General features: G+C 47.2%; 1 protein-coding gene across 1 annotated transcript in view; it reads left to right on the forward strand.

The window, feature by feature from the left end:
- TCF7L1 (transcription factor 7 like 1) overlaps nucleotides 1–27,921 on the forward strand; it is a 180,970-nt gene that overhangs the window by 138,866 nt on the left and 14,183 nt on the right. The window contains exon 4 of the mRNA XM_017517957.2: nucleotides 11,670–11,753. Within this exon, the coding sequence (XP_017373446.1) occupies nucleotides 11,670–11,753 (84 nt within the window). The remainder of the gene's footprint in view (nucleotides 1–11,669; nucleotides 11,754–27,921) is intronic.

Here is a 27,921-nt window from a genome sequence, read left to right on the forward strand (position 1 = left end):
ATCGTGCCACTGCACTCCAGCCTGGCCAACACGGCCAGACCCTATCAATCAAGCCGTTAATCAATCAATCAGTAAAAAATCCCCCAGGGCTGGGCACGGTGGCTCACGCCTGTAATCCCAGCACTTTGGGAGGCCGAGGCAGGTGGATCACCTGAGGTCAGGAATTTGAGACCAGTTTGACCAACATGGTGAAACCCCATGTCTACTAAAAATACAAAAATCAGCCGGGCGCGGTGGCGGGCACCTATAATCCCAGCTACTTGGGAGGCTGAGGCAAGAGAATCACTTGAACCGGGAGGTGGAGGTTGCAAGGAGCCAAGACTGTGCCACTGCTCTCCAGCCTGGGCAACAAGAGTGAGACTCCATCTCAAAAAAAAATCACCCAGAAGGGGCACAGAACCTGCAGGGCAGGAGGGAGGATAGGCTTCCCCAGAGCTCCCCATGGGATGTGGCAGTTCAAAAGCCAGTTGCCTTTATTTTCTTTCCAAGACAGAAGAGTGTCTACAGAGACAGTGGAGGGAGTGGAACAGAAGCCATCCTGCTGGGGGCTGAGAAGCACCTGGGAGGCAGTGAGGGCATGGAAGCAGCTTGCGTACATGCTGGGAAGGGAAAGAGGGAGAACCAGAAGGGGCACCTGCCCACCAGCAGCTTCCTGGGTGCTTCTGCCTCTGCACTCTCAACAGCCCACAGACTCAGCCTCAGTTCCTTTTCTCTGCCCTCTTCCACCTGAGTGAAGGTCAAGTGCAGGAGAGGTTGCACAGGCTGTGCCAGCTGCCAGGAGCCCATAGCCCCCTCCTGTGTTTCACCTGCAGTGACTCCATACTTGTCCTCCCCCATCCCCGCCACCTATCACATTGTGAGCCCACTTGCTCTGTGCCACACACATCTTTTTTCCCTCCTTCAAATCATCACCCATACATAGAATAATTAACAGCATCCTGCATTACAAGAAAAATGCAATTGGAAACTCAGTGAGGGATTTTTTTACCTGTCAGTTTGGCAAAGTTCAAACAGTTTAATAATCTTGTATGAGCGAGTGTGTGGGGAAATACGCCCTCTCCCAGGTTGTTGTCAGCAGTGTCAACCGGGAGAAATTTCATAACACTCCTCAGAACCTACATGCGCCTGTCTTTGACCTAGCAATTCCCTTTGCAGCTAGAAATGTGTCCTCTTACTATAGACACACATTAACAACCCAGTGAGTGTTCAAGGGTGTTCAGTGCAGCAGAAGCCTCGGAAACACCTCCGTGTGTGTGAACATGGGCCCCTTGAGTTGGCTGTGGCACCACCCCTTAGTGGCTGCTATGTCACTGTAACCCAGGAGGAGGCAGCTCTGTGGGGCCGGATATGGCACCACACCTATGATGCTGACCGACAGAGTAGGGGCAGAATGGCATGGGTGTATGTGTGCGGGCCAGAGAACAGGCTGCAGGCTGTGAAGGAGAAAGGCATTTGACCCCCTGCATCCCGTGGGGGCCAGGGCAGATGTTCTCACCTGAGGGCCTGAGAGGAGGGAAGCATGTCAGGAGATTCTCAGGCACGCAGCGACAGGGGAGAGACGGAGGGAGGGGGGCCAGCAGGGTTCACCTCAGGGAAAGGAGGACTGGACTTCCAAAGCCAGTTTCCACGAAGACACTTCATGCGGTACACTGGTGGCTGGGCAGTGAGCACAGACACTGCTCAGGCCCAGCAAACCAAAAGTCACGGCCGATGGGAGAGGTAGCTTGCGATTCAGCAGGTCTGGCGCTCCAGACCCACCACAGAATGGCTACGCCCAATGCTTTGGGAGCAGAGTTTTCCCTTCTCCAGAGCAGACAGCTGTCAGGGAACACACCTGGCCAAGTGTCCAGCTCTCTATCAAGACCTCAAGCAGGCTGACATCAGCTGAGAAACGTGTGTCTCAGCTTTCCAGCCATCCCAGCAAGTCAGGACACATCTGAGACCCCCCACCCACCCACCCAGCTCCTACCCACTGGCATTGGTGTGCCTGAGCCAGTTGGCACCCTGCCAATCGGTGGCATCTCTTCTGCACTGAGCCTTCAGTGACTCATCGTGGTACCTTGAAATCAGCAGGAGTATTTACACCATGGATACCAGCAAACGCTTTGTTTTTGTTTTGTTTTGTTTTTTTTGCGTATAGAGCCATTTGTTAGGCATTTACCAACACACATGGAACCAGACCCCTCTCCCTAGGAAGCACCATATATCTGTGAGTGGCCAAACTCTGCGTTAATTCTTCCCCTCCCCAAAGTAAAGTGCAGGTCACAGGCTCATTGAATACCAATAACTTAGACATTTAGTGACTGAACACAGATTTGTTATAAGCTCCACACATGCCCGCACTCTGCCTGATCCTCTCCAGTGTGTGGACACTCACGCCTGAGTGTGACAGCCACACCTGAGATATCACCCTGTTAGGCAGTCAGTGTTCTTATTCTTGTTTTATAGGTGGAAACCCAGAGGTTCTGAAAGGTGAGGTACACAGGCACACAGTGGGGTCCAGCTAGGACTCCTGTCTCTGCATTTGTTGATCACCTCAACACGGTCAGCACTCCCAGCACCCTCTGTGTTTACACAAACAGCTCCATTCGATTCGATTTTTCCTCCCACGGGAGACCATCTAGTCCAGGCCCCTGCTTCATGCTGATGAAGTAAAATATTCTCATTTTAAAGGTGAGAAGATGGAGTCCAGAAAGGTTAGAAAGAGTCTGGAACACTGGTCTCTTGCCTCCTGTGCTCTAAAATGAAAGCTTGGCTTCTGCCGGGAGCCAGTTTTTAAAACAAACCTTTGATCAAATCTGGGAGGCAAAATTGCCAGGTTCTTTGGAATGGAAGGGGAAGAGAATAGTTTGAGATCATACAGAAAAGAATACTTTGAGATCATCCAGAAAAGAATCATTTGGGGAAAGTGGTGGGTGGGGGAGAGTTGTTTATGGTGAAACTGACACGTAACCAACACACTCTTACTTTTGAGTTTACTATTCAGACATGAAATGCTTTTGGAGCCCCTCTGCTCCCCTCTGCTACCAGTGCATGGGCTTTAAAACTATTTGTTGACCAAATGCTATAACAGGTGCTAGAGAGAGCAAAGTCACTTCCTTGGTTTAAGACCAGTGCACGCCGGGAGCAGTGGCTTATGCCTGTAATCCCAGCAGAATTGGGAGGCAGAGGTGGGCCGATGACTTGAGCTCAGGAGTTCGAGACCAGCCTGGGCAATATGGTGAAACCCTGTCTCTTCCAAAATACAAACAATTAGCCAGGGGTGCTTGCTCACGCTTGTGGTCCCAGCTACTTGAGAGGCTGAGGTGAGAGGATCGCTTGAGCCCAGGAGGTGGAGGTTGCAGTGATCCATGATTGCACCATGGCACTCCAGCCTGAGTGACACAGTAAGACCCCGCCTCAAAAAAAAATGCAAAATTGGTTCTAAATATTAACTTTTTCACAGAAAACTCTGCCATAATAAATTCAAAAGTATGTTATTTTAGGGCATTTGGTTTTTATTAAATTCATTTGTAAGTACTCACCTATCAACAATACCTCAAGAAGGCTGGGCGCAGTGGCTCACACCTGTAATCCTAGCACTTTGTGGGGCTTAGGCGGGTGAATCACTTTGAGGTCAGCAGTTTGAGACCAGCCTGGCCAACATGGTGAAACCTGGTCTCTACTAAAATTACAAAAATTAGCTGAGCGTGGTGGTGTGCCTGTAATCCCAGCTACTCGGAAGGCTGAGGCAGGAGAATCGCTTGAACCCAGGAGGTGGAGGTTGCAGTAAGCCGAGATCGTGCCATTGCACTCCAGCCTGGGCGACAGAGCGAGACAAGGTCTCAAAAAAAAAAAAAAAAAAAAAAAAAAAAAAAAAAAAAAAAACAATACCTCAAGAAAGAACGTAACCTACACTCAGGTAAAACAAAAACGTCGTGTTTGGGATTTAGTGCCATTGGCAAAGTTAAGCAAAGGCATAAATGACTCACTCTTAAGAAAGAAAATAAGGGATAAGAGTACAAAATTTACCTTTTATACTTTTGCCCCTGGAACTCTGTCTAATCCATCTTGTTTGGGAACAAATTCTTAGATTCATTTTCTCTTCTTTATTGATTGCTGAAAACTAACTGTTTTCCTGCTTGGGAAAGCTTTTCTTTTTCTTACTGCCGAGTTCATTGATCAGTGTTGGTGTTTTTTCAAACTTAGGTCAATTTGTGAACTTCCCTACAGAAGACAGAAATTGTTCTCCAGGAACTGGCCAAGTTGGGCATCTCACCCTTTGTGCTATGTTTACATATTCTCGGCAGAACTAAGCCAGTTGCTGTGAGAAGCAGGCATTGCCTGTGAGTGAAATAGGCGCCCCATGTGTGTGTCACATCTCTAAAGGCTTCCAGGACAGGATGTTTGACCCCACGTTACATATGAGGAAACTGGGGCCTAAGCTCACTGCATTAATACAGCATGGGACAGAGTTTCCACACATCATGATTGCCGGGTTCTGGGTGAAGAATTGAGGTGCAGGCTTGACCCTCGAGGAGTTTACAGTGCCATGGGCAGACACAGTGTGCAAATGAGGAGGAGTAGCTGGCTGAGTGCCGTGGGAACACCGTGTGCCACTCCTCAAGAGTGACAGACTCGTGGAGGACTCATGCAGGGAAGGTGCCTTGGGAGGGCTGGGTTTTGAAGAAGGGGTTAAAGTTTCCCACGAGTGAAGGACGAAGTAAAGGCCGCATCAGGGGGAGCAGTGGGGCAGTGTGGTGCGTTCAGCGTGCAGTGAGGACGCTGCAGCTGGGGTGTGGGGTGGTGAGGGCAGAAGCCAGAAGGATAGGGTGGTGCTGGATTGCTGGTGAGTTTGGGGGCTTTATCTCTTGACCCCAGAAACCAACCAGGGAAGAGTTTTGAGCAGGGAAAAGATGTGACTGGTTTTTAGAAGGCTGAACTCTGGTATGAGTGTGAATGTCATTGCAATAGTCCAGGTGAGAAAGACAGCAATTGTGGCAGAATGGAGAGGAGGAGACACTGATGGCTTCTTCACATTTCTCATTTATAATACGGTTATAGTTTCCTGCTACATAGAGCCTCTAAGAGGACAAGGAGAGCATTTTGAATAATGTCACTGTCACTGTGGTGGAAAGCTGCCTGCACCCAGGGTTTGGGTGTAGCCTTGTGTTCTGGGTGGCAGTGGGCACTTTACATGTCCTTAAAAGGCCTGGGAAACCCTTACTTCTCTATCAAAGGGGACCCTAGGTCTGGGTCCCCAGAGTCACTATCATAGGAGTCCAGAGAGGCAGGAAGGATCGGTCACCAAATCTGAGAGCCTTGGAATCTGCTGATGGGCAGATGGCCAAAATTGAGCGAGACTAACTGTAGGGCTGGAGAAAGGGGCGCTTTCCCTGTCTACTGGGCCTCTCCTCCAGAAGCAGCGGAAGGCATTCTCTGGGCTGGAGTTTTCTCACCTGTGCAGTTTTTGGAGCTGACGTGTTTTCCTTGCTTACAACAGTGGGAAGCATTGCTGTGGATTCTGTAACATGAAACTTTGTTTCCTCTGTTGCCCAGGCCCTGCTTAAAGGCTTTTCTGTGAGAACGTGTGAACAGGGAGAATGTGGGCGTTCCCCCAAGCCCTATAGAGTCCTGTCCACACTAAGCAAGTGTGGGACAGGGTGAGGACGGCTGGGGCGGGGCCCTCCCTACCTTCTGGGAGCCAGAGGGTTAATCTCCGTAGCTTATTGGCAGTCCTGCCTCTCTGTACAGGGCATGCTGGGATTTCCTCCCAGCTGTTTTACATCACGAAGATTTGTGTGTTGGGGAAATTCCAGGGCACAGCTGCAATTAATCTGCTCCATGGCTCCAATCAAAGGGAGGATTCTGCAGGATGGATTCTCCGCCTCCCTGCAGGAAAGGGGGCTCTAGCTCTCTAGTGACAGCATCCTTCAGAGGGACCCTTCCCGAGACCCATGTTGAGTGGAAACAGCCCACCTGGCCAAGTGCTTGCCCCACGGAGGGCTTTAAGGAAGGGCCCAAAACATTCAGAGAGGAGCAGAGCCCCTCCAAATAATAAAGCCACAGGAACACTGATGGCAACACTTGATAACAATGTCACCCAAAGAAAAGAAAACTTTGTTCACCTTTACTTAGGAATGTAGAAGTCAAAAATTTAAAACATGACTAGCATTCCACAACGTAGCATAAGAAAGAACAAACCACCAAGACCAAATAGGGCTTACCTGGGAAACGCAAAAATGCCTTCATGTAAGAAAATCTATTGCTATATATACATCTCATAAGTGAGTCAAATAAGAGAAACCACATGACCATTTTGGTAAATGCTGGGAGAAAAATGCAACAACTGCTCCAAAGAAAACAGTGTAAAAATAGGATTAGAATCATCCTTCCTTAACAAGGTAAAGACATGTTTTAAACCACAACCTCAATCTACTTAGCTGTGAACCACAATAGCAGAACCCCAGTCCCCAGAAAGAGTTTCCCAGATTCTGTGAGATTAAAAAACTATATATGTGTCCTGTCTTAATGATATACGGTAGCATATGTAAATCAAAGACAGCAGTACCTGCCATTTGGGTTTGGTGTTTTCCTTTCTGTTTTTGAGTATCCAGGAGAGTACTTAACCCATAGAAAGCACCCCAGAAGTGGAAGTTGCTTGGCTGTTGCTTGGCCATCAGTCGCACTGATGCCATACATTATCATTTCAATGTGTTACACTCCAGGAGACATCCCCCAGGAGGGAGGTGGCTGGACCTACCTGTGTACATATCTTCGCTATGTGCTGAAGCATGGCCATGACACAGTGGTCAGGAGCTGGGCCTTGCAGAGCCAGTTAAATGTAGCCTAGACTGGGCATGGAGAAACCAGCAGTTTGTTTGTTTGTTTGTTTGTTGACAGTCTCGCACTGTCACCAGGCTGGAGTGCAGTAGTGCGATCTCAGCTCACTGCAACCTCCGCCTACCGAGTTCAAGTGATTCCCCTGCCTCAGCCTCCTGAGTAGCTGGGACTACAGGCGTGTGCCACCATGCCTGGCTAATTTTGTATTTTTAGTAGAGACAGGGTTTCACCATGTTGGCCAGGATGGTCTTGATCTCCTGACCTCGTGATCGGCTTGCCTCGGCCTCCCAAAGTGCTGGGATTACAGGCATGAGCCACCGGGCCCGGCAGAAACCAGCAGTTTTAACCTGCCCACATACCATTACCATGCAAAGAACCTAAGCATAGTCACCCATCACTTACTTCCTCAAGGACACCCATGAGTGATTGCCCTCAGGTTGATCGTGGGATTGGCCTCACAGCTAAGAAGAGCTTTATTGGCTGGGCATGATAGCTCACATCTATAATTACAGCACTCTGCCAGAGCAAGGAGGAAGGATAGCTTGAGCCCAGGTGTTCAAGACCAGCCTGGGCAGCATAGTAAGACCCCCATCTCTAAAAATAAAATGTAAATAAACAGAAGAACTTTATTTCCACTTTAGTTGGGCTGGGCCTAACCTAGGAATTCAGAACTACCTGGCTGCCTTCAGATTTCTGATACTGCAGTGGAAGAGGATTACAAGGGGTGTCACTGGCTCCTGCTGCCCAGTTCGTGGTTCTGGGAGGCTCAACTGTCCTTTCCTTGGAGTTATGATGCAGAGGCAAGCTGTAGGGGCTCCAAAGTGTTAGAGCTCTTCCTTCACCCCCTCACTCATCTCAAAATCTTAAAAAAGACAAAACAATAGAAAAGGGGAAGTGACGATCCTCCATACCCCTGCCTCCCGGAATGAGTCCCTTCCTGCACACCGCCCCATGCCACCCCAGGCACAGCTGGAGCAGGGTCTGCCCCGGTGAGATGCTCACTGTTCCCAAGACGCCTTTCCCTTCTGCTCTTTTCACTCACACTGCCTGACTTCTCTGTAAGGGGCCAGGTATCAGTGACGGGCACAGCCAGCGTGGTCTCCCAGCAGAAGCCAAGACTTCTTGTTACATAGATAAAACAAGTGCATGGAGGCCAGGCACCATGGCCCACACCTGTAATCCCAGCACTTTGGGAGGCCGAGGTGGGTGGATCACCTGAGGTCAGGAGTTCAAGACCAGCCTGGCCATCATGGAGAAACCCCATCTTTAAAAACAACAACAACAACAAAAAACAAATACATGGTCAGACACCCAAAAGAGTGGCTTTTACTGAAAACCCTTACTATGAATGTGAGTGCAAAATACAAGCATACAGAGATGTACTTATTTGTATGCTTGATATCCCTTGATATCCCCAGCACCAAGGCAGACAAGCCCCCACTTAGCTCACAGTGTATTGGGTACCAGCTCCTTGGCCACTAGAGCAGTGATTCTCAGTTGAGGGAGGGAGGATTCTCTCCCCCAGCCCCAGAAGACATTTGGCAAAGTCTGGAGACATTTTTGATGATCTGTATGGGAGTGCATCGGCATCTAGTATTATAGTTAGAGGCCAAAGATGTTGTTAAACTTTACAGGACAGCCCATCACCCCCAATAAAAAAAAATATCCAGCCCAAAACGTCATAGTGCCGAGATTGAGAAATCCTGTGCTACCGTCCTACAAGCCAACTATGCCAGACCATCTACAAGGTCACTTGAGAGTATTATGTAAGACCCAAGACTCTAGCACCGTCCCAAACTAGGGTTCACATTTCTTTGGACCACTCCCATATGCTCTAAGGACATCCCTGGGAAGCCAACAAGTAAGAAGAGTGTTCAGCATGTGTGTGTCTTTGTGGCCCTAAATACAGAGCACATGCTGGTAGAGTCGATGAATTTCAGGAACACTTCTGTCCTGTTTAATGTTAGGGGGTATGGATTTGGGATACTTCTCTTTAGCAACTGATAGTTGTTACTGTAGTTCAATTTTTAAAAAGAAAAATGTTCAAGTTGTTGCATCTAGAAAAACTAGTGTGATGTTTAGGCTTCAAGTGCAAGCTCTGGGCACCTTCGACATCCCTCTAGGAGAACGCTGACATGCACAGACCCATTCCGTTTCTGGGTTGCCAGCCCCATGCGAGACAGAGGAGAGAGAGAACCCATCCAAAGAAAAGGCTGCAGGTGGGAGATGAGGAAAATGGTTTTAGGAAAAGCTTCGTGAACTCATGGTGTCGTGAAAGGTGTGGGATTTGAGGTCAGGAGACCTAGGCTCTGCCTCCAGCTCTCTTATATGAAGTTGGGCAAGCCATTTAGCCTTTGTTTATGTCCATTAGCTTCTTTTTTTTTTTTTTTTGACAGAGTCTCACTCTGTCACCCAGGCTGGAGTATAGTGACACAATCTCAGCTCACTGCAACCTCTGCCTCCTGGGTTCAAGCAATTCTCCTGCCTCAGCCTCCCGAGTAGCTGGGACTGCAGGCGTGCACCACCATGACAAGCTAATTTTTGTATTTTTAGTAGCAATGGGGTTTCACCATGTTGGCCAGGCTGGTCTTGAACTCCTGATCTCAAAGGATCCGCCCCCCTTGGCCTCCCAAAGTGCTGGGATTACAGGCATGAGCCACTGCGCCCAGCCTACTCCTTTTAAAATTCGGAATAGTCATGCCTACTTGTAATCGCAGGTTGTTGTGAAGGTTACACTGGGTTTTGTGTGTGAAAATGTTTTGACAACTGCAAATGTAGCACAAATGTTATTCACAGTGGAAATGCGTTTTCACTAATGATACCAATATTTGCCCAGTGCTTTTCACTTGCAAGGGCACTGAAATCACAGTTAATTTGTGTATGGTGTGTGGGCTCTGGATAGGGCAAAGGATGGTGGTGGTGGGAAGGGAGGAAGAAGATAGGGTCAGCAGAGGACACGGACAGAGGTGAGACCCCATTTGAGGGCTGGGGGGTGGGGGCACAGAGGTCCCAATGTGAAAAGACTGTCCTTATTCATAGAGCTTCATTCCCGCTTTCCACCAGACCTCTCATGCCAGGCCTGTGTGGCCCATCCCATGTGCTAGGCCGGCCTGTGGCACATGTGACCTTAAGTTGTTGTTCCTGCCAATGGATGCCTTTTTGAAAGTCCATTCCCTGCCATCTTGGTCAAGACTTATGGTGGATGAAGAGCAAGGGGGCCTTCTGCAGCTCCTCCCATCCACCCTCCTGTTCTGTACACAGCAGAGCCAGATTGTGATTGGTTTTTCCTGATTACATGACCAGAGCAAGGGATGCTTCAAGGACTTCTTTTCTTTTCCTTTTTTTGAAACAGAGTCTCACTCTGTTGTCCAGGCTGGAGTGCACTGGCACGATCTCAGCTCGCTGCAACCTCCACCTCCCAGGTTCAAGCGATTCTCCCGCCTCAGCCCCCCGAGTAGCTGGGACTATAGGCGCGTGCCACCATACTCAGCTGTTTTTTGTATTTTTTAGTAGAGAAGGAGTTTCACCACGTTGGCCAGGCTGGTCTTAAACTCCTGACCTCAAGTGATCCACCTGCCTCAGCCTCCCAAAGTGCTGGGATTGCATGTGTGAGCCCCTGCACCCAGCCAAAGACTTCTTTCTATGAACTCTTCCTGGAGCCACCACTTTCCATTAGAGCTTTAATTCTCAAAGGAGCCTCAAGAATTCTGCAAAGAGGCTGCTTGTGTGTCTGCTGCCCAGAAGCAACCTGTCAATGTTGACACTAAGACAACATGTGCGCTTTTGCTCCTGGCAAAGACTAATGGTTTGCTTATGGAAATAATAGGTGTCATTTATCAAATGTCTCCCATGTGCGAGGCACTGTGTTCACTATGTGACACTGTCCTTAGTCCTTCAAACAACCTGTACGGTGAGTGATAATAGCCTTGCCTTATAGATGCTACAACTGGGACTCAGAGTTGTTAATCACTCGTCCAGGGTCACATGGCCTACATTGGCAGAGTAAGAGCCTGAACTCATGAACGCAGGGCTCCAGAGCCCAGGAGGGCCCTTCCCAGTGCCCCTGACTGCTGCTCCACTCAACTTACTTTCCAGGTTCTTAGCAAGGACTGTGCCATGCTAGAGGAGAGAGAGAGAGAGAGAGAGAGAGAGAGAGTGTGTGTGTGTGTGTGTGTGTGTTGGGGAGGTACTGTTTGGTTTGGGTTCTTTGCAGTGACATGTGGGAAAGAAGGGGGTACTGGGTAATCTTTTCAAGGCTGAGAGATGTTATAATGAAGTAAAGTTCAGCATCCTTTACTTCATTATAAAGTAACATCATCCAGTTGGGATAGATGTTACCCATGACTCCATGACAGGCAGATGGCTTTTATTCATTCATTCCCAGATACTTCCGGACGGCTGTCTCATAGGGAGCATTGTGTGTGGATGCCGTAAGCGATGGAAATGAATGGGGCAGGTTGGCCATCTGGGAGCCTGTTCTTCCTTGATCAGCCCTGCCTGTCACATGACTACAGCAGAGAGGACTTGAGCCTCACCAGTAGGTTCTTAGAATATGTTGATTGGTTGTGCTGGAATGGATCGGTTCTCTCCGCCACTTAAAGTTCAGCTTAGTTGTCATTCATGCCCCCCGAAAAATGACAGAGGGCATGGTGAGGGTGGTGGTGATTGTAAATGTACACTTGCCCGTCATGATCGTTTGGAAATTGACCCGGTATAGGGCCTGTGGCATGAAAATACAGGCCTCCCCGATGGCCAGCGTCGGCACCCTAACAGCAGCGCTCAGCAAACTTTGGGTATTGTGAGGCCTTATCTCACCAGCAGCTTTTTCTTTTCTGCTCCCCGTGCAGTATCTGCAGATGAAATGGCCCCTCCTCGATGTCCCCTCCAGTGCCACAGTCAAGGACACGAGGTCACCATCTCCAGCACACTTGGTAAGTCTGTTTCACCATAAAGCACCAAAAGGCCACTATCACTGGCCTCATCCGAAGCCACTGCCTTCTGCCCTCGTGCTGAAGCAGATGGGGTCTAACATTGTGTCCTCAGATGTGTGATTACAGTACAGTGAGGAAGAGCTGAGTGCTTGGGGCTAACAGTTGGGTTGTGGCCTATACCTCAGCACACACACCACACTGCCTGGAATGTTGTGTGATTGGAAGAGCCGTCCCCCACCCCCATGGCCCTGGCTGCCCAGCCTGGTTCATCACGGAAGACTGCCTCCAATCCGTCCCAGCTGCCATCTGAACCCCCTGCCCACTTCACATGGGCAAGGGTGGCCTGTCTCTCCTGTTGAGGCTCACCCAGTACTGTCTCCTCTTCTCCCCCCTCATAGCTGCAAGGCAATAGTTGAAGAGGCCCTTCTGTACAGGATGTTATAGGAAAGAATTTAATAGGACATGTATAAACAAATGCCCCTCAGGGCAGCCAAGTCCATTCTTCCAGGCCCTATAGCAATACCAGCCAGAAAGGAGGGTCTGAACAGTCCTGGGAGACAGGAGCAGTGGATCCAAGCAGGTCCTCTGGCCTCCTCAGGACATGCGAAGGACTAAACCCAAAGCCGATAAGAGATGCCCCTGGAACAGAACCGGATATTCCACTTTCCTGGACTTTTCTTGGGTGCTTGGGTCAACGCTTGCCTGAAGACACACTCACCCCACAAGCTCACTGTGCTCGCCCACTGTTCAGTGAGCCTCAGAATCCTGGGATGTGGTTAGAAGGACCCCCATCCTGCATGACCTATGCATCTTACAGACGAGCGAACCTAGGGCTTCACCGTTACTACCTCGTACTAGTTGTTAGCCACTGGGCTTCTTATTAAAGATGTTTATTAAAGTTTAATTATAGAACATTTTAAAGACGTATAAAAGTAGAGAGAATTATATAATGAATCCCCATGTTCCCTTCACCCAGAATTTCCCTCTCGTTACATTGGGTTTTAAAGCGAATCCCAGACGTTATTTTACCGTGTAGGGCATTTTAAGATATACTGATAATTCTTGTTCATTAAAAGCTTAGAGTCGGCCAAGAGAGGTGGCTCACACCTATAATCCCAGCACTTTGGGAGGCCGAGGTGCACAAATCACAAGCTCAGGAGTTTGAGAGCAGCCTGAACAACATGCTGAAACCCTGTCTCTACTAAAAATACAAAAATTAGCTGGGCATGGTGGCACACTCCTGTAATCTCAGCTACTTGGGAGGCTGAGACAGGAGAACCCAGGAGATGGAGGTTGCAGTGAGCTAAGATCGCACCAGGGCACTCTAACCTGGGCAACTGAGTGAGACTCTGTCTCCAAAAGAAAAAAAAAAAAGCTTAGAGTCTAGCAGAAGAGAAAGAAGATATGTGCAGGAAGATAAATAAATAAGGGTACTGGTTTCCAGTAATCGGGAAACTTGCCCCTGTGGAGCCCTTGGGAATTTACAGTGGGATGCCGTGTGCAGCTCTCAGGTGATTATCACAGCCATCACCAGGGAAGGTGAGGATGACAGTGGAAGGAACCGTGAGTGGCGGGACCAGCCATCCAGGAAAGGCAGCAGATTCTGCGGCTAGTCACCAAGGTACAAGCCGCACATTGAACAAGCACCCCACAACTCAGGCATAGGCCAGGGTGGTGGCTCTGACCCCGAGTCCCACTTGGGATGGCCAAGCACAAGGCGCAGGTGCCCTCTAGTGGTGCCAGTCAGCCCTGGTGGAGGATGTCTGGACCACATCCACCCACTCCAGACCTGGTTTTCACCCCTCACTTCCCCCAGCACAGCCATCTCTGTTTCAGATCTGTGCCTTCTCCATCTGTCCTGTGCCGTCCCCCAGCTCACTCCTGCAGACCTGACATGGCTGGGTCCTCTGTCTTAGTGTCTCTCTGCATATTGTCGTATTTCCATCTACTTTTCAAGGACGTTTATTTCCCTTTAAAAACTAACACATGAGGCTGGGCACGGTGGCTCACACCTGTAATCCCAGCACTTTGGAAGGCCAAGGTGGGCAGATCACCTGAGGTCAGGAGTTCAAGACCAGCTGGGTCAACATGGGGAAACCCCATCTCTACTAAAAAATACAAAAAATTAGCTGGCCGTCGTCGTGGCATGCGCCTATAATCCCAGCTAATTGGGAGGCTGAGACAGGAGGACCCGGGAAGTGGAGGTTGCAGTGAGCCGAGATCGCACCATTGCACTCCAGCCTGGGCAACACAGACAGACTCCGTCTCAAAAAAAATTTTAAAAAAGACCTAACACATGGGGGCTGAGTACAGTGGCTCTCGCCTTTTATCTCAACACTTTGAGAGGCCAAAGAGAGAGGAAATTGCTTGAGGCTAGGAGTTTGAGACCAGTCTGCGCAACATGGCGAGATCGCTACAAAAAATTGTAAAAATTAGCCAGATAGTCCCATCTGCTCAGGAGGTTGAGGTGGGAGGACCGCTTGAGCCCGGGAGTTTGAAGCTGCAGTGAACCATGATTGTGCCACTGCATTCCAGCCTGAGTGACAGAGTGAGACCCTGCCATGAACAAAACAAAAAACCCTAACACATGTACTCTGAATTTTCTATTCTTCCTTTTGCACAGAGCAATCCTTCTCTGAAAAATGAAAGAAAAACCCTGGGTTCAGCCTTTCTGTTCCTGGGAGCACCGTCCTGATTCTCTTTTAATGTTTCCCGCCCGACTTCCCACACCTGTCGCCTGCTTTCTTCTGCCACTCCTCTACAGCCCAGCTCTGCGCTCCAGTCCCATCTAATAACTAACTCTGCTACTTTTCGTGCTTTTTTGCGACACAGCTGACACCCAGGCCCTGACTACTCTCTGCTTCCTGTAAATCCTCATTTCATTGACTCCAAGATACTGTATTAATACACATAAACAGTTTTTTGTCCTAAGTTTCCATTTTCTTTCTAGACTTTTCTTCAAATAAATCAGATCTTCATCATCACTTATTACTCTCAAGGTTTGTGACAGAAAAATATATAAAATCCTATCAAGAGAGTTGTAGGACTGTCAAGAAAGTTCTACACCCATAGTTCAGCTGCCAAACAAACATCTAACCATTGCAGATGTGCCCTTTGCAAATAATGACTCAGCCTTGTGGTGGAGCAGGAGCTCCTTATTTTGTCTAAGCACAGAGAAGCATGAACTGTTACCACGCATGGCATTATAGATAGCAGCATGGATAATTTTCTAGTACATTTTATATTATCGTAGTCTGTATCCTAATATAGCAAAGCAGAAACAGGCCTCAAAAAATAAGGAACATTTATGGGAGAAAATCTTAACGTTAACTGGGAATTCAGCAGATGAGGAGAAGACCTTCATTCTCAATTTTTGAGGCAGAGCTTCGCATTCCAGTGAGAGGTGTGTATGTGCCGGTGCAAAACCTGGATACCCGGGGAGGAGGGCATGTGAGTGGGAGGCTGTATAATACGCTTGGTTGAAATCCCAGATCCACCTCTTTCTATTTACACAGCTCCAAGCAAATTACCTCATCTCTCTTTGCCTTGGTTTCCTCATCTATTAAATGGGGATTAGAAGAGGACTGACTTCATAGAGTCGTTGTGCAAAAATGAGCCAGTGTATTGTAATGAGTCTAGAATTGTGCCTACCACAAAGTAAGTCCTCAGTAACTATTAGCCTACGACTCCCAGCGTCACCACCACCGCCACTGCTACTGCTACCTCTGCTATTATTAAATGAGAGGGAAAGAACAATGAAAATACTGTTTAATTAGCAAAACTCAGAGGTAATGAGGGCCTGAATTAGGTGCCAGAACAAATGGGCAGATTGCAGAGGTAACAGAGATAATGAGCCTATAGAATTTAGCATCTAATCCCCCAAGGATATGATTTAATTGGTCTGGGGTGCGGCTGGTATCTTAGTTTTTAAGCTCTCCAGGAGATTCTAAGGGGCAGCCAGAGTGGAGGATCGTTGTTGTAATTGCAAATCACAAACCAGAGGCAGAGTGGAAGGAGGACCCAGAGACATCCCAGTTTGCGAGGTGCGGCTCTCTCCAAGCTAGATGTGTGAGCAGGTCTTGAAGGTTTTTCGGAGGGAGTCACTGAGGTTTGGACACTGGCTTTTTTGTTAAAATACTTGCGATTATGAAATGTATTTTAAGAGTCAGGAGTAAAATATTTAAGATGAGGTTTGCCCTGGGAGTAGAGCAAGTGAAAGAAACAGCCTGCATACTTGAAGAGATTTAGTGAGTCATGTAGAAGCTGTCTATCAAGGAAGTATGTCTAAGCAAGTCACAACTGGGCCAGGGTGCCGGATGAAGTTATATTAATAATTTGGACTTTATACCCTCAAAACAAGCTCTAAAGACTAGCAATAATGTTGTATAAGCAACTATTTTTAAGATCCAATCACCATAATCTCGTCACTTGCAGATTATTATCGAGACCCCTCACCGTGACCCACATGCCAGGTCCCTGTCTTCCCCTCCACACTCCCCCAGGAGCACTGTGTCCAGCCATGCAAAACAAATATATGCCCCTCTAGAATATATCCAACACAAAGACAAGGAATCGCATCGGAGCGCCTGTTGTAATGCTCTGGAGCATCTGTTGAATGAATGGAAGAATGAATGGTCTGGTAAAAGGTTAATACCCCTTCTCTACCCACATTTACCCAGATCCAGTTCCTTTTTGCTTTCAGAACTGTGTTTTAATTTTTAAAAATATTTTTTGAAACCATTAAAGTAATGCATGCACTGTGTGGAACTCTTGGGAAAATGCCAGAAAACACAGAAAAAAATCTATAATCCGACAGCCCACAAACATTTTGTTAAATAGTATTTCAGTCTGCTGGTGGGTGGGTGGCTCTGTGTGTGTGTGTGTGTGTGTGTGTGTGTGTGTGTACTTATAACTTGCTTTCTATTTGATGACCTAAAATGCTTCCTGTCCGGGTAGATGCCTAATAAATTCTACTGAGTTACAGGCAAATGGGGCCACAGGCCAAGAGACAATAATCCAAGCAATTTGGAAATGGTTGCAGTCCTCCAAAACTTTAGAGTGACTTAATCCAGCTATTTGGAAAGAGTCAGGTTTCCAGGTTGTTTTTTTTTTTTTAATGCAAATTTTAGCTGTTAGGCTGAGCATCCAAAATCGGAAAAGGGACCTAGGGAGTAAGGAGTCGAGGGATAGAGGAAGGTGTGGAGAAAAATCTAGAGGAGGTTAGAGCAAAGGCAGAAATATCTACCAGCTTTGAAACCTTGCCACCTCTCTCTTCCTGGTTGCCTTTTAACATTTTAAAAATAGGCAGACATAGATGGTTTCCAGCTGTTTGTTTGTTTTGAGACGGTCTCACTTTTGCCCAGGCTGGAGTATAGTGGCACAAACTCGGCTCACTGCAACCTCCGCCTCCCAGGTTCAAGAGATTCTCCTGCCTCAGCCTCCCAAGTAGCTGGGATTACAGGCTTGAGCCACCACATCCAGCTAATTTTTTTGTATTTTTAGTAGAGATGGGGTTTCACCATGTTGGCCAGGCTGGTCTCGCACTCCTGGCCTCAAGTGATCTGCCCACCTCGGCCTCCCAAAGTGCTGGGATTACAGGCGTGAACCACCACACCTGGCCCAGTTTTTAGGCTAAAGTTAACATCCTGTGCATATATTTGTATACATGTGTACTTTTCCCTCCATTAAAAAAAAAAAGTAGAGATAGGATCTCACTCTGTTGCTCAGGCTGGTCTCGCACCCCTGGTCTCAAGTGATCCTCCTACCTCAGTCTTCAAAAGTGCTAGGATTACAGGCATGAGCTATCATGCCCGGCCTCCCCATTTTTAAGATATAATTTACGGCCAGGCGCGGTGGCTCACGCCTCTAATCCTAGCACTTTGGGAGTCCGAGGCGGGTGGATCACCTGAGGTCACGAGTTCAAGACCAGCCTGGCCATCATGGTGAAACCCCATCTTTAAAAATAAATAAATAAATAAGTAATTGTCTCTTTAAAAAAAAAAAAAAAGATACAATTTACATATAGTGAAATTCACACAAGTATATAATTCTGTGAGTTTTGACAAACTTCTACAGTCATGTATGAGTTCACCACAGTCAAGAAATAGAACAGCTTAGCTGGGTATGAAAAATAAAAATTTTTTATTTTTAAAGATTTAAGAGGGTAAGCTGGCAGGCTGGAGACTGGCAGGAAAGAGTTACAGTCTAAGTCTAAAGGAAGTCTGTTGGCAGAGTTCCATTCAGTTTTAAGGCTCAAGAATAATCCTCTTTGGCACCATTCATTCTCTGTCCTTCCAGCCCACCAGGATGGGACTTGTGCCCCTGAGGCCCTGGGCAGCAGCCTCACCTTCTGAATCCCCTCTTGGGGTCATTTTTCCCTCTTCTTGAAGGATAACAAATGTTTACAGCCACATCGCTATAGCCCATTCTGTAGAAGTCCGACAGCCTTCTTTCCCTCTGTTCTGTCTTTGTCTGCTTCAATCCAAGAAAGCAATATTTCTGCTGAGGTGGTTGATTAAACCCATGAGTCACAGCCCCAGTCTCCTTATTATCTGATTGTCCAACCACACCATTGGTGTTCTCTCAGGAACACACCTTTTAATTTTTTGCAATGAGGCGAGGCTGAGAATTTTCTAAATTTTCAAGTTCTGGTTCCTTTTTGCTTAACAATTCTTTAATTTACTTCTCACATTTTGCTATAAGCAGTAAGGAGAAACCAAGCCACACCTTCGGTACTTTGTTTAGAAATCACTTATGCTAAATGTCTAAATTCATCACTCACAAGTTCTACCTTTCACAAAACACCGCAACATAACTTAGCCATGTTCCTTCCCACTTTGTAACAAGAATTGCATTTCACTAGTTGCAATAACATGTTTCCCATTTCCATCTGAAGCCTCACCAGAAGTACCTTTAACATCCGTAGTTTTGGGGTTTTGTTTTGGTGTGCACGTGTTTGTTTTGATTTTGGTTTTGGTTTTGTGGGGTGTTTTGGGTTTTGTTTTTGAGACGGAGTTTTGCTCTTGTCACCCAGGCTGAAGTGCAGTGGTGCAATCTCAGCTGACTGCAACCTCCACCTCCTGGGTTCAAGCGATTCTCCTGCCTCAGCCTCCTGGGTTTTTGTTTTTTGTGTTTTGTTTAGACAGGGTCTTGCTCTGTCACCCAGGCTGGAGTGCAGTGGCATGATCATAGCTCACTGCAGCCTCCACCTCAAGCATTCCTCCCTTCTCAGCCTCCCAAGTAGCTAGGACTACAGGTGTGCACCACCTCATCCAGCTATTTTTAATATTTTTGTGGCGATGGGGTTCCCCTATATTGCCCAAGCTGGTCTTGACCTCCCAGGCTCAAGTAATCCTCCTGCCTCAGCCTCCCAAATTGCTGATTACTGGTGTTTGCCACTGTGCCTGGCCATATATATTTTTAAGGGAGAATGGGAACATTTAAATGATAGCTGCATTTGGGAAGTGGGGAGAAGCATAAGACTAATGGAGTGTTTAAGAAAATTTAATTTTCTGTGATGTTTTATTTAAGAAAAAAAACAAAATTAAAAAGCTATAAAAACAATCCTATGTGGCAGGTTTTGGATGTGGTATCACTCTGTATTCTTTACTGTATTTCTCAAAAAATATTTTTGGAGACTTTATGTCTTAAGTCAGCTATTTCTCTTTTTTTTTTTTAACACTTCGTCTTGCTCTGTCACCCAGGCTGGAGTGTAGTGGCACAATCTCAGCTCACTGCAACCTCCACCTCCCAGGCTCAAGTGATCCTCCCACACCAGCCTCCCAAGTACCTGGAACCACAGGCATGCACCACCATGCCCAGCTAATTTTTTATATTTCTCGTAGAGACGGGGTTCCACCATGTTTACCAGGCTGGTCTCAAACTCCTGGGCTCAATTGGTCCGGCCACTTGCCCTCCCAAAGTGCTAAGAATACAGGCATGAGCCACGACACCCAGCCCATGTCAACTATTTCTTTGATAAGGCTGCGTAACAAACATTTCAGTGGCTTACATTAGCAAACATTTCTTTTTCCACTTATAGACCTGTGGGTCACCTGGAGTGGCTTTTTTAGCTTGTTAAGGGGGAGGTTCAGGTCTTCTCCACATGGGTCTTATCCCAGGACCAGTGGCTGTCGAGGGCATGTCCTTCTCGTGAGATGTGCCAGACACAAAAGAAGGGAGGAATATTGAAAGCTTCCTCTCACTTCATTTCATGTCTGCTAATATTCTATTGGTCAGAGCAACTCATAGGGTGATATGGTGTGGATCTGTGTCCCCACCCAAATCTGTTATCAAATTGTGATCTCCAGTGTTGGAGGTAGGGCCTGGTGGGAGGTGACTGAACCACGGGCATGGTCCTTCATGAATGGTTTAGCACCATCTCATTCTTGTGATGGTGAGCGAGTTTTTGCAAGATCTGCTCATTTAAAAGTGTGCAGCACCTCCCCCCTCTTTCTCTGGTTCCTCCTCCCCCATGTGAGATGTGCTTGCTGAACTTCATCTTCCACCATGATTAAAAGTTTCCTGAGGCCTCCCCAGGAGCCGAGCAGATGCCAGCATCATGCTTCTTGTGCAGCCTGCATAACTGATCCAATTAAACCCCCTCCTTTTTTAAATAAATTACCCAGTCTCAGACATTTCTTCATAGCAATGCAAGAACAGACTAATGCATAGGGGCAAGTCTAATACTGATGGTGCAAGGGAAGGAAAGAGAATTATAAATAAATAATAAAAGCAAACACATGGCTACATCCTGACCTACTGATCTTGTTTATCATTTGAGATCCTGTGTAGAACATACTCTAAACAGAGATAAATTATTATTGCAAGTGTTAACAGTCTCATGTTCAATTACTTTCTTCAGCACGATCAAAATCAGAATTTCTCTTGGTTGGCATCTTCTCAGTATTAGAAGGACCCTACCAAGACTGTTTGGACACCGGCGGCATTGTCCTTACCATCCTGTTGGTGGGTCTCTTGAGCAGGCATCGGAGTCATCTGGACTTGTTAAAACAGATTGCTGAACAGATTCCATCAGAAACTCCCCTAGAGTTTCTGATGGAATTTAGGTGTGGCCTGAGCACTGGGAATTTTTTAAGCTCTCTGGATGATTTCAACTTTGCAGCCCTTTTGAGAACCACTTCTAGAACCGTGGTTCTCAAACCTCAGCAGGCATCAGAGTCATCTGGAGGACTTAGTAAAACACAAATCACTGGACTCCACTCTAGAGTTTGATTCAGTGGGTTGCGGTAGGTCGAGCCTGAGAATTTGCATTCTGATAAGTTCCCAGGTGATGCTTATGCTGCTGGTCTGGAGACTGAGCTTTGAGAAGCACTGGCACAGGGACATTGTCTGCACTGGTAATAGTAAACACCCAGTTTTAGCTTTGCACATTGGGTCACTCTCAGAAGCAAACTGGAGAGCTTCGTGTCAGATTATTGATTGCTGAGCCAGTGCTGGATGCCATCCTAAAGAGCATCAGTTGCTCTGCCCCAGCTTTGAGCTGAGAAACCTGATGCTACTTAGCATGCCAATTCTCAAGAATATTTGTTGGAATTTCCCTTTTAAAACTGCACACATGGCCGGGCACGGTGGCTCACAACTGTAATCCCAGCACTTTGGGACACTGAGGTGGGAGGATCACTTGACCTTAGGAGTTTAATACCAGCCTGGGCAACATAGTGAGACCTCATCTTTACTAAAAATAAAAATAAAAAAAATTAGCTGGCCATGGTGGCGCATACCTGCAGTCCCAGCTACCTGGGAGGCTGAAGTAGGAGGATCACTTGAGCCCAGGAGGTTGAGGCTGCAGTGAGCCATGATCATGCCACTGCACTCCAGCCTGGGTGACCAAGTGAGACCCTGTCTGAAAAAAAAAATTTTAATAAAATTGTACATAGCTTCTCCATCTTCTTACCAGTATACCTGTGTAGATGCAGAAAACTCCAAAACCCATAGCATGTCTTGTTGGTGCTCTGTACTACCCTCAATACTGATTGCAGTTCTTAATACACAGTTTTAACTTTTTATTTGGGTATTATTTTAACTCCCAGAAAAGTTTCCAGAATAATACAAGAAACTCCCATATAACCTTTATCCAAATTCACACATTTTTTTCCTCTGGGCTTTATGCTTTTCTCTCGCTGTCTGTCTATCTAGCTATCTTTTTTTCCTTCTCTGAAAAGTTTGAGAGTAACTTGGAAACATTGTGATCCTTTAACACTAAATATTTTCACTAAATATTTTAGCGATATTACCTAAGAACAAAGGCATTGTCTTAAGTAATCACAGTACAGTCCTCAAAATAAAGAAAGTAACATTAACATTTTTTTCTTTTCTTTGATATAGAGTCTTGTTCTGTCACCCAGGCTGCAGTGCAGCGGCGCAATCTTGGCTCACTGTAGCCTCCACCTCCTGGGTTCAAGTGATTCTCCTGCGTCAGCCTCCTGAGTTATCTGGGATTGCAGCCTCCCACCATCCCGCCCGGCTAATTTTTATTTTTATTTTTATTTTTTTATTTTTTTGAGACGGAGTTTCGCTCTTGTTGCCCAAGCTGGAGTGCAATGGCGCGATCTCGGCTCACCGCAACCTCCGCCTCCTGGGTTCAGGCAATTCTCCTGCCTCAGCCTCCTGAGTAGCTGGGATTACAGGCACGTGCCACCATGCCCAGCTAATTTTTTGTATTTTTAGTAGAGATGGGGTTTCATCGTGCGTGTTGACCAGGATGGTCTCGATCTCTTGACCTCGTGATCCACCCGCCTCGGCCTCCCAAAGTGCTGGGATTACAGGCGTGAGCCACCGTGCCCGGCCTAATTTTTATATTTTTAGTAGATACTCGGTTTTGCCATGTTGGCCAGGCTGGTCTCGGAACTCCTGACCTCAAGTGATCCACCTGCCTCGGCCTCCCAAAGTGCCAGGATTATGGGCTCAAGCCACCACACCCAGCCAGTGACATTAACTTTTCATATTATTATCTAACTCACAATAGAGATTCAAGTTTGGCCAGTGTCCCAGTAATGTCCATGGTAGCTTGTGTTTTCTCCTGGTCCCAGGTTCCACCCAGCATCATGGATTACACGTGGCCATCGTGTCTTTTTAGTTTCCTCTAATCCAGCAGAGGTCCTTAGCCTTTCTTAGCCTTTCTTGACCTTCCCATTTTTTGAGAAGCACATGTCAGCTGTTTTGTAGAATGTCCCTTAGTTTGGGTTTGTGTAATGTTTCATCATGATTAGATTCAGACGGTGCATTTTCAGCCAGCACGTCACCGCACTGAAGTTGCATCCTCAGTACATTACTTCAGGAGGCAGCCCTACTGTCTGCATTTGCCCCACTATTAGTGATGTTAGCTTCAATGGTTTGGATGAGGTGGTGTCTGCCAAACATTTCCACCTTAAGGTAACAGTTTTTCCCTTTGTAATTAATAGGTGTTTTGTGGCCGGGTGCCTGTAATCCCAGCACTTTGGGAGGCCAAGGCGGGCGGATCACGAGGTCAAGAGATCGAGACCATCCTGGCCAACATGGTGAAACCCCGTCTCTACTAAAAATACAAAAATTAGCCAGGCGTGGTGGCGTGTGCCTGTAGCCCCAGCTACTTGGGAGGCTGAGATAGGAGAATCACTTGAATCCGGGTGGCGGAGGCTGCAGTGAGCCGAGATTGCGCCACTATACACCAGCCTGGGCGACAGAGCGAGACTCTGTCTCAAAAAAAAAAAAAGAAATGTTTTCCTTCAAGCATCCATGCAGTAGAGAAAAAAAGGCTAATGCCAAAGGAACAAAAATAAAGGTAACCTTAGGGCTGTCTTTGGCCACCCTTCATGCCAGCCAACAGTGGGAAAAGAAGAGTTTGGGTAAGGAAAGGTTTATCCCAGGAATGGCAAACCCTGTCCCACTCCAAAAACCTCAAGAACAGGCCACTGCTCAGAAGGCCCTGAAGACACATTCCAGTTCCCTGAGCATTTTCTCTCTCCTGTTGCCCTGTGGACACTTGACTTCCCTTCACATCTTTCGTAGCCTGCAGCTCGCTGCGTTCAGGAGCTCAGAAAGTATTTGTTGACACATGCATACAGACCCTCATTCTCCTCTCTGCTGCAGTCCACTGGCTTCCTGTGGGTCCTCACACATGCTAAGCCGGGCATACTGCACTGGTGTTTCTTGGGCTAAAATGTCCTTCCCCACAGTCGATGTGTCAAGCTCCCCACCTCTTTCAGTCATTTTGATAGTCATGTTCTCAGGCCAGGCGCAGTGCCTCACACCTGTAATCCCAACATTTTGTGGGGCCCAGGCAGGCAGATTGCTTAGTCTAGGAGGTCAAAACCAGCCTGGGCAACATGGCAAACCCCATCTCTACAAAAAACGCAAAAATTAGCCCAGCTTGGTGGTGTGTGCCTGGAGTGCCAGCTACAGGCTAAGGTGGGAAGATCCCGTGAGCCCGGGAGGCAGAAGTTGCAGTGAGCTGAGCTAACAGCACTGCACTCCAACCTAAGGGACAGAGTGAGGCTCTGTCTCCAGAAAAACAAAACAAAAAAACATCATTTTCTCATTGCCGCCTTCCCTGGTGATCCTGTGAAACAGCCTGTTTCACCTACTCACCCCTTCTATATTTTTTTCTACTTTCTCTTGATTTTTCTTGTATTTTAACATTATATTAAAATATTTTAATGGACTTATTTATCTAGTATCTTAATTTTTTTTAATTTATTTATTTTTGAGACAGAGTCTTACTCTGTTGCCCAGGCTGGAGTGCAGTGCTGTGATCTTGGCTCACTACAACCTCTGCCTCCCAGGTTCAAGCAATTTTCCTGCCTCCCGAGTAGCTGGGACTACAGGCGCCTGCCACCATGCCTGGCTGATTTTTGTATTTTTAGTAGAGATGAGGTTTGACCATGTTGGCCAGGCTGGTCTTGAGCTCCTGACTTCAAGTGATCCGCCCACATCAGCCTCCAAAGTGTTGGGATTACAGGCATGAGCCACTGCACCCAGCCTATTTTATTTTTAATATATGTTTTATTTATTGTCTGTCTTCCCAACTAGAATATAAGTAATGTGTTAGTTCATTTGCATTGTTATAAAGAAATGCCTGAGGCTGAGTAATTTATAAAGCAAGAGGTTTATTTGGGGTCATGGTTCTGCAGGCTGTACGGGAGGAGTGAGGCCAACATCTGCTTCTGGTGAGGCCTCAGGAAGCTTCCAGTCATGGCAGAAGGCGAAAGGGGAGCAGGTGCATCTCGCAGCAAGAGAGGGAGCAAGGGGCGGGGGAGGGGCCACACGCTCTTAACCAGATCTAACAGGAGAGAGTGAGAACTCACTCATTATCATGAAGAGGGAACCAAGGCACCCATGAGGGATCTGCCCCCATGACCCAAACACTTCCCACCAGGCCCCATTTCCATCAATGGGGGTCACATTTCAGTATGAGAGTTGGAGGTGACAGACATTCAAACCATATCAAGTACCATGAGAATAGGTATTTTTACCTAAATAGATTCCCTATGGCTCCACAAGACCTAGAACAATACATGGCACATTGTTGATCCAAAGGTATGTGTTCTTTTTTATTGTTGCGATCCATATTTTCTGCAGGGCCAGGTAGTTCAGCAATCCAGCGACATCATCAGACACCCAGGCCCTTTGCGTCTCTGTCAGCCTCCTCCCCTTTGGCTGCCCGACTTGGTGCCTGCCCTACAGATTGCTCACAAACATTTAACCAATTAATGAAAATGTGAAGGGCCGGGCGCAGTGGCTCAGCCTGTAATCCCAGCACTTTGGGAGGCCAAGGGGTGGATCACTTGAGGTCAGGAGTTCAAGACCAGACTGACCAACAAACATGGTGAAACTCCACCTCTACTAAAAATACACAAATTAGCCGGGTGTGGTGGCAGGTACCTGTAATCCCAGCTACTCAGGAGTCTGAGGCAGGAGAAACACTTGAACCGAGATCGCGCCATTGCACTCCAGCCTGGGTGGCAGAGCAAGACTCCATCTCTTAAAAAAAAAAAAAAAAAAGAAAGAAAGAAAATGTGAAGTCCCATTTCTCAGTAGAGGAAAATTCTGTATAGAGGAATCTCCTTGATGGGTTAGAATGACAGAATCAGCAAAGGGCTTACATTTTGCCCTTAAAGAGTAAGGGGTGTGGGTGTGTGTGGGTGTGTGTGTGTGTGTGTGTACAGAGAGAGATTTATTTTCCATCTTTAATTAAGTTCCTGGTAGCCCTTGCTTCTATTGTATGTAAATCCTTTAACCTTATTTTCTTCACCAGGCAGATCCTTCTGGAATATTTTGCTAATTTTTTTAACTATTTATTTTGAGACAGAATCTTGCTCTGTCACCCAGGCTGGAATACATTGGCACGATCTTGGCTCACTGCAACCTCCGCCTCCTGGGCTCAAGCAGTTCTCTTGCCTCAGCCTCCTGAGTAACTGGGATTACAGGCGCCCGCTACCATGCATGGCTAGTTTTTGTAGTTTTAGTAAAGATGGGGTTTCACCATGTTGGCCAGGCTGGTCTCAAACTCCTGACCTCAAGTGATCCACCCGCCTTGGCCTCCCAGAATGCTGAGATTACAGGTGTGAGCCACTGCACCCGGCGTATTTTGCTAATTTTAAGCAAAAGCCAGATGTGGTGGCTCACACCTATAATCTCAGCACTTTGGGAGGTGGGGGCAGGAGGATGCTTGAACCCAGGAGTTCAAGACCAGCCTAGACAGAACTGTGAGACCCCATCTCTACAAAGAATAAATATCAACTGGACCTGGTGGTGCACACCTGTATCAGAGCTACTTAGGAGGCTGAGGTAGGTCCTTGAGCCTAGGAGGTCAAGGCTGCAATGAGCTGATTGTGCCACTGCAGTCCAGGCCTGAGCAAGACCCTGTGTCAAGAAGGAAGGAAGGGAGGAAGGTGGGGAGGGAGGGAGGGAAGAAACATGGGAAGAATAGGAAGGAAGGAGGGGAGGGAGGGAAAGGAGAGGAGAGGAGGGGAGGGGAGGGTAAAGGAGAGGAGGGGAAATTTAAAAGCAGGTGGCCAGAAAGTAGTGAGGAGACCGTGGCATTTGAGGACTGTAAGAGAAGACAGGAAACAGTGTTGTTCCCTTACAGTACTTAAAGTGGCATGCCGGCGTGTGGAGATAGAAAGCAGACATCTAAGGAATGTATTTAAGGAACAGCTTTCTAGGACCTGGAATGAGATCTATGCAAAGAAAGTTGTTCTCTGACCAGTAAGCTTGACCAGAGAATCCAATTGGTTATCTCCAAAAAGGAGTACAGGCACAAGATGTTCCATTGAGTTACTGGGGACAAGGGGGAACAGACAGTCGTTGGTATGTTTTCATCTGAAATCATTAGGAAGAAATTACTCTTTATTGCATGGAATGTGAAGCTTGCTGAAGAAAAACTGGCAGCTCCTCATTGTGGGGGAATTATTTATTGGTTTTCATTATTCTGCAGCATATTTCAGTTTACTTGAGCCCAGCTAAGAAGACTTACAGGTTACTTAGTTTTAACAAAAATAACCCTCAAGGAAATGTACAAGTAGCTTGGACAGATTCCTGCAACAAACGTTAGATTGGAAATACTGGCCAAGGCTGGGCGCAGTGGCTCACGCCTGTAATCCCAACCCTTGGGGAGGCTGAGGCTGGCAGATCATGAGGTCAGGAGTTCGAGACCAGCCTGGCCAACATGGTGAAACCCGTCTCTACCAAAAATACAAAAATTAGCTGGGTGTGGTGTTGCATGCCTGTCATCCCAGCTACTCAGGAGGCTGAGGCAGGAGAATTGCTTGAGCCTGGGAGGTGGAGGTTGCAGTAAGCCAAGATTGTGCAACTGCACTCCAGCCTCGGTGACAGAGCAAGACCCTATTTCAAAAGAAAAAAGAAGAAAATACTGGCCAAGTGTGACAGCTCACACCTTAATCCCAACACATTGGGAGGCCGACACAGGCAGATCACTTGAGCCAGGAGTTCAGCACCAGCCTGGGCAAAATGGTGAAACCCCATCTCTGTAAAAAATACAAAAAACGTAGCCGGGTGTGGTGGCGTATTCCTGTAGTCCCAGCTACTCAGGAAGCTGAGGTGGGAGAATCACCTGAGCCCAGGAGCCAGTAAGTCAAGGCTGCAATGAGCCGTGTTCACACCCACTGCACTCCAGCTTGGATGACAGAGTGAAACTTTGTCTCAAAAA

This window comes from Cebus imitator, unplaced genomic scaffold (genome assembly GCF_001604975.1).
Source record: "Cebus imitator isolate Cc_AM_T3 unplaced genomic scaffold, Cebus_imitator-1.0 Scaffold655, whole genome shotgun sequence".
NCBI lineage: Eukaryota > Metazoa > Chordata > Mammalia > Primates > Cebidae > Cebus > Cebus imitator.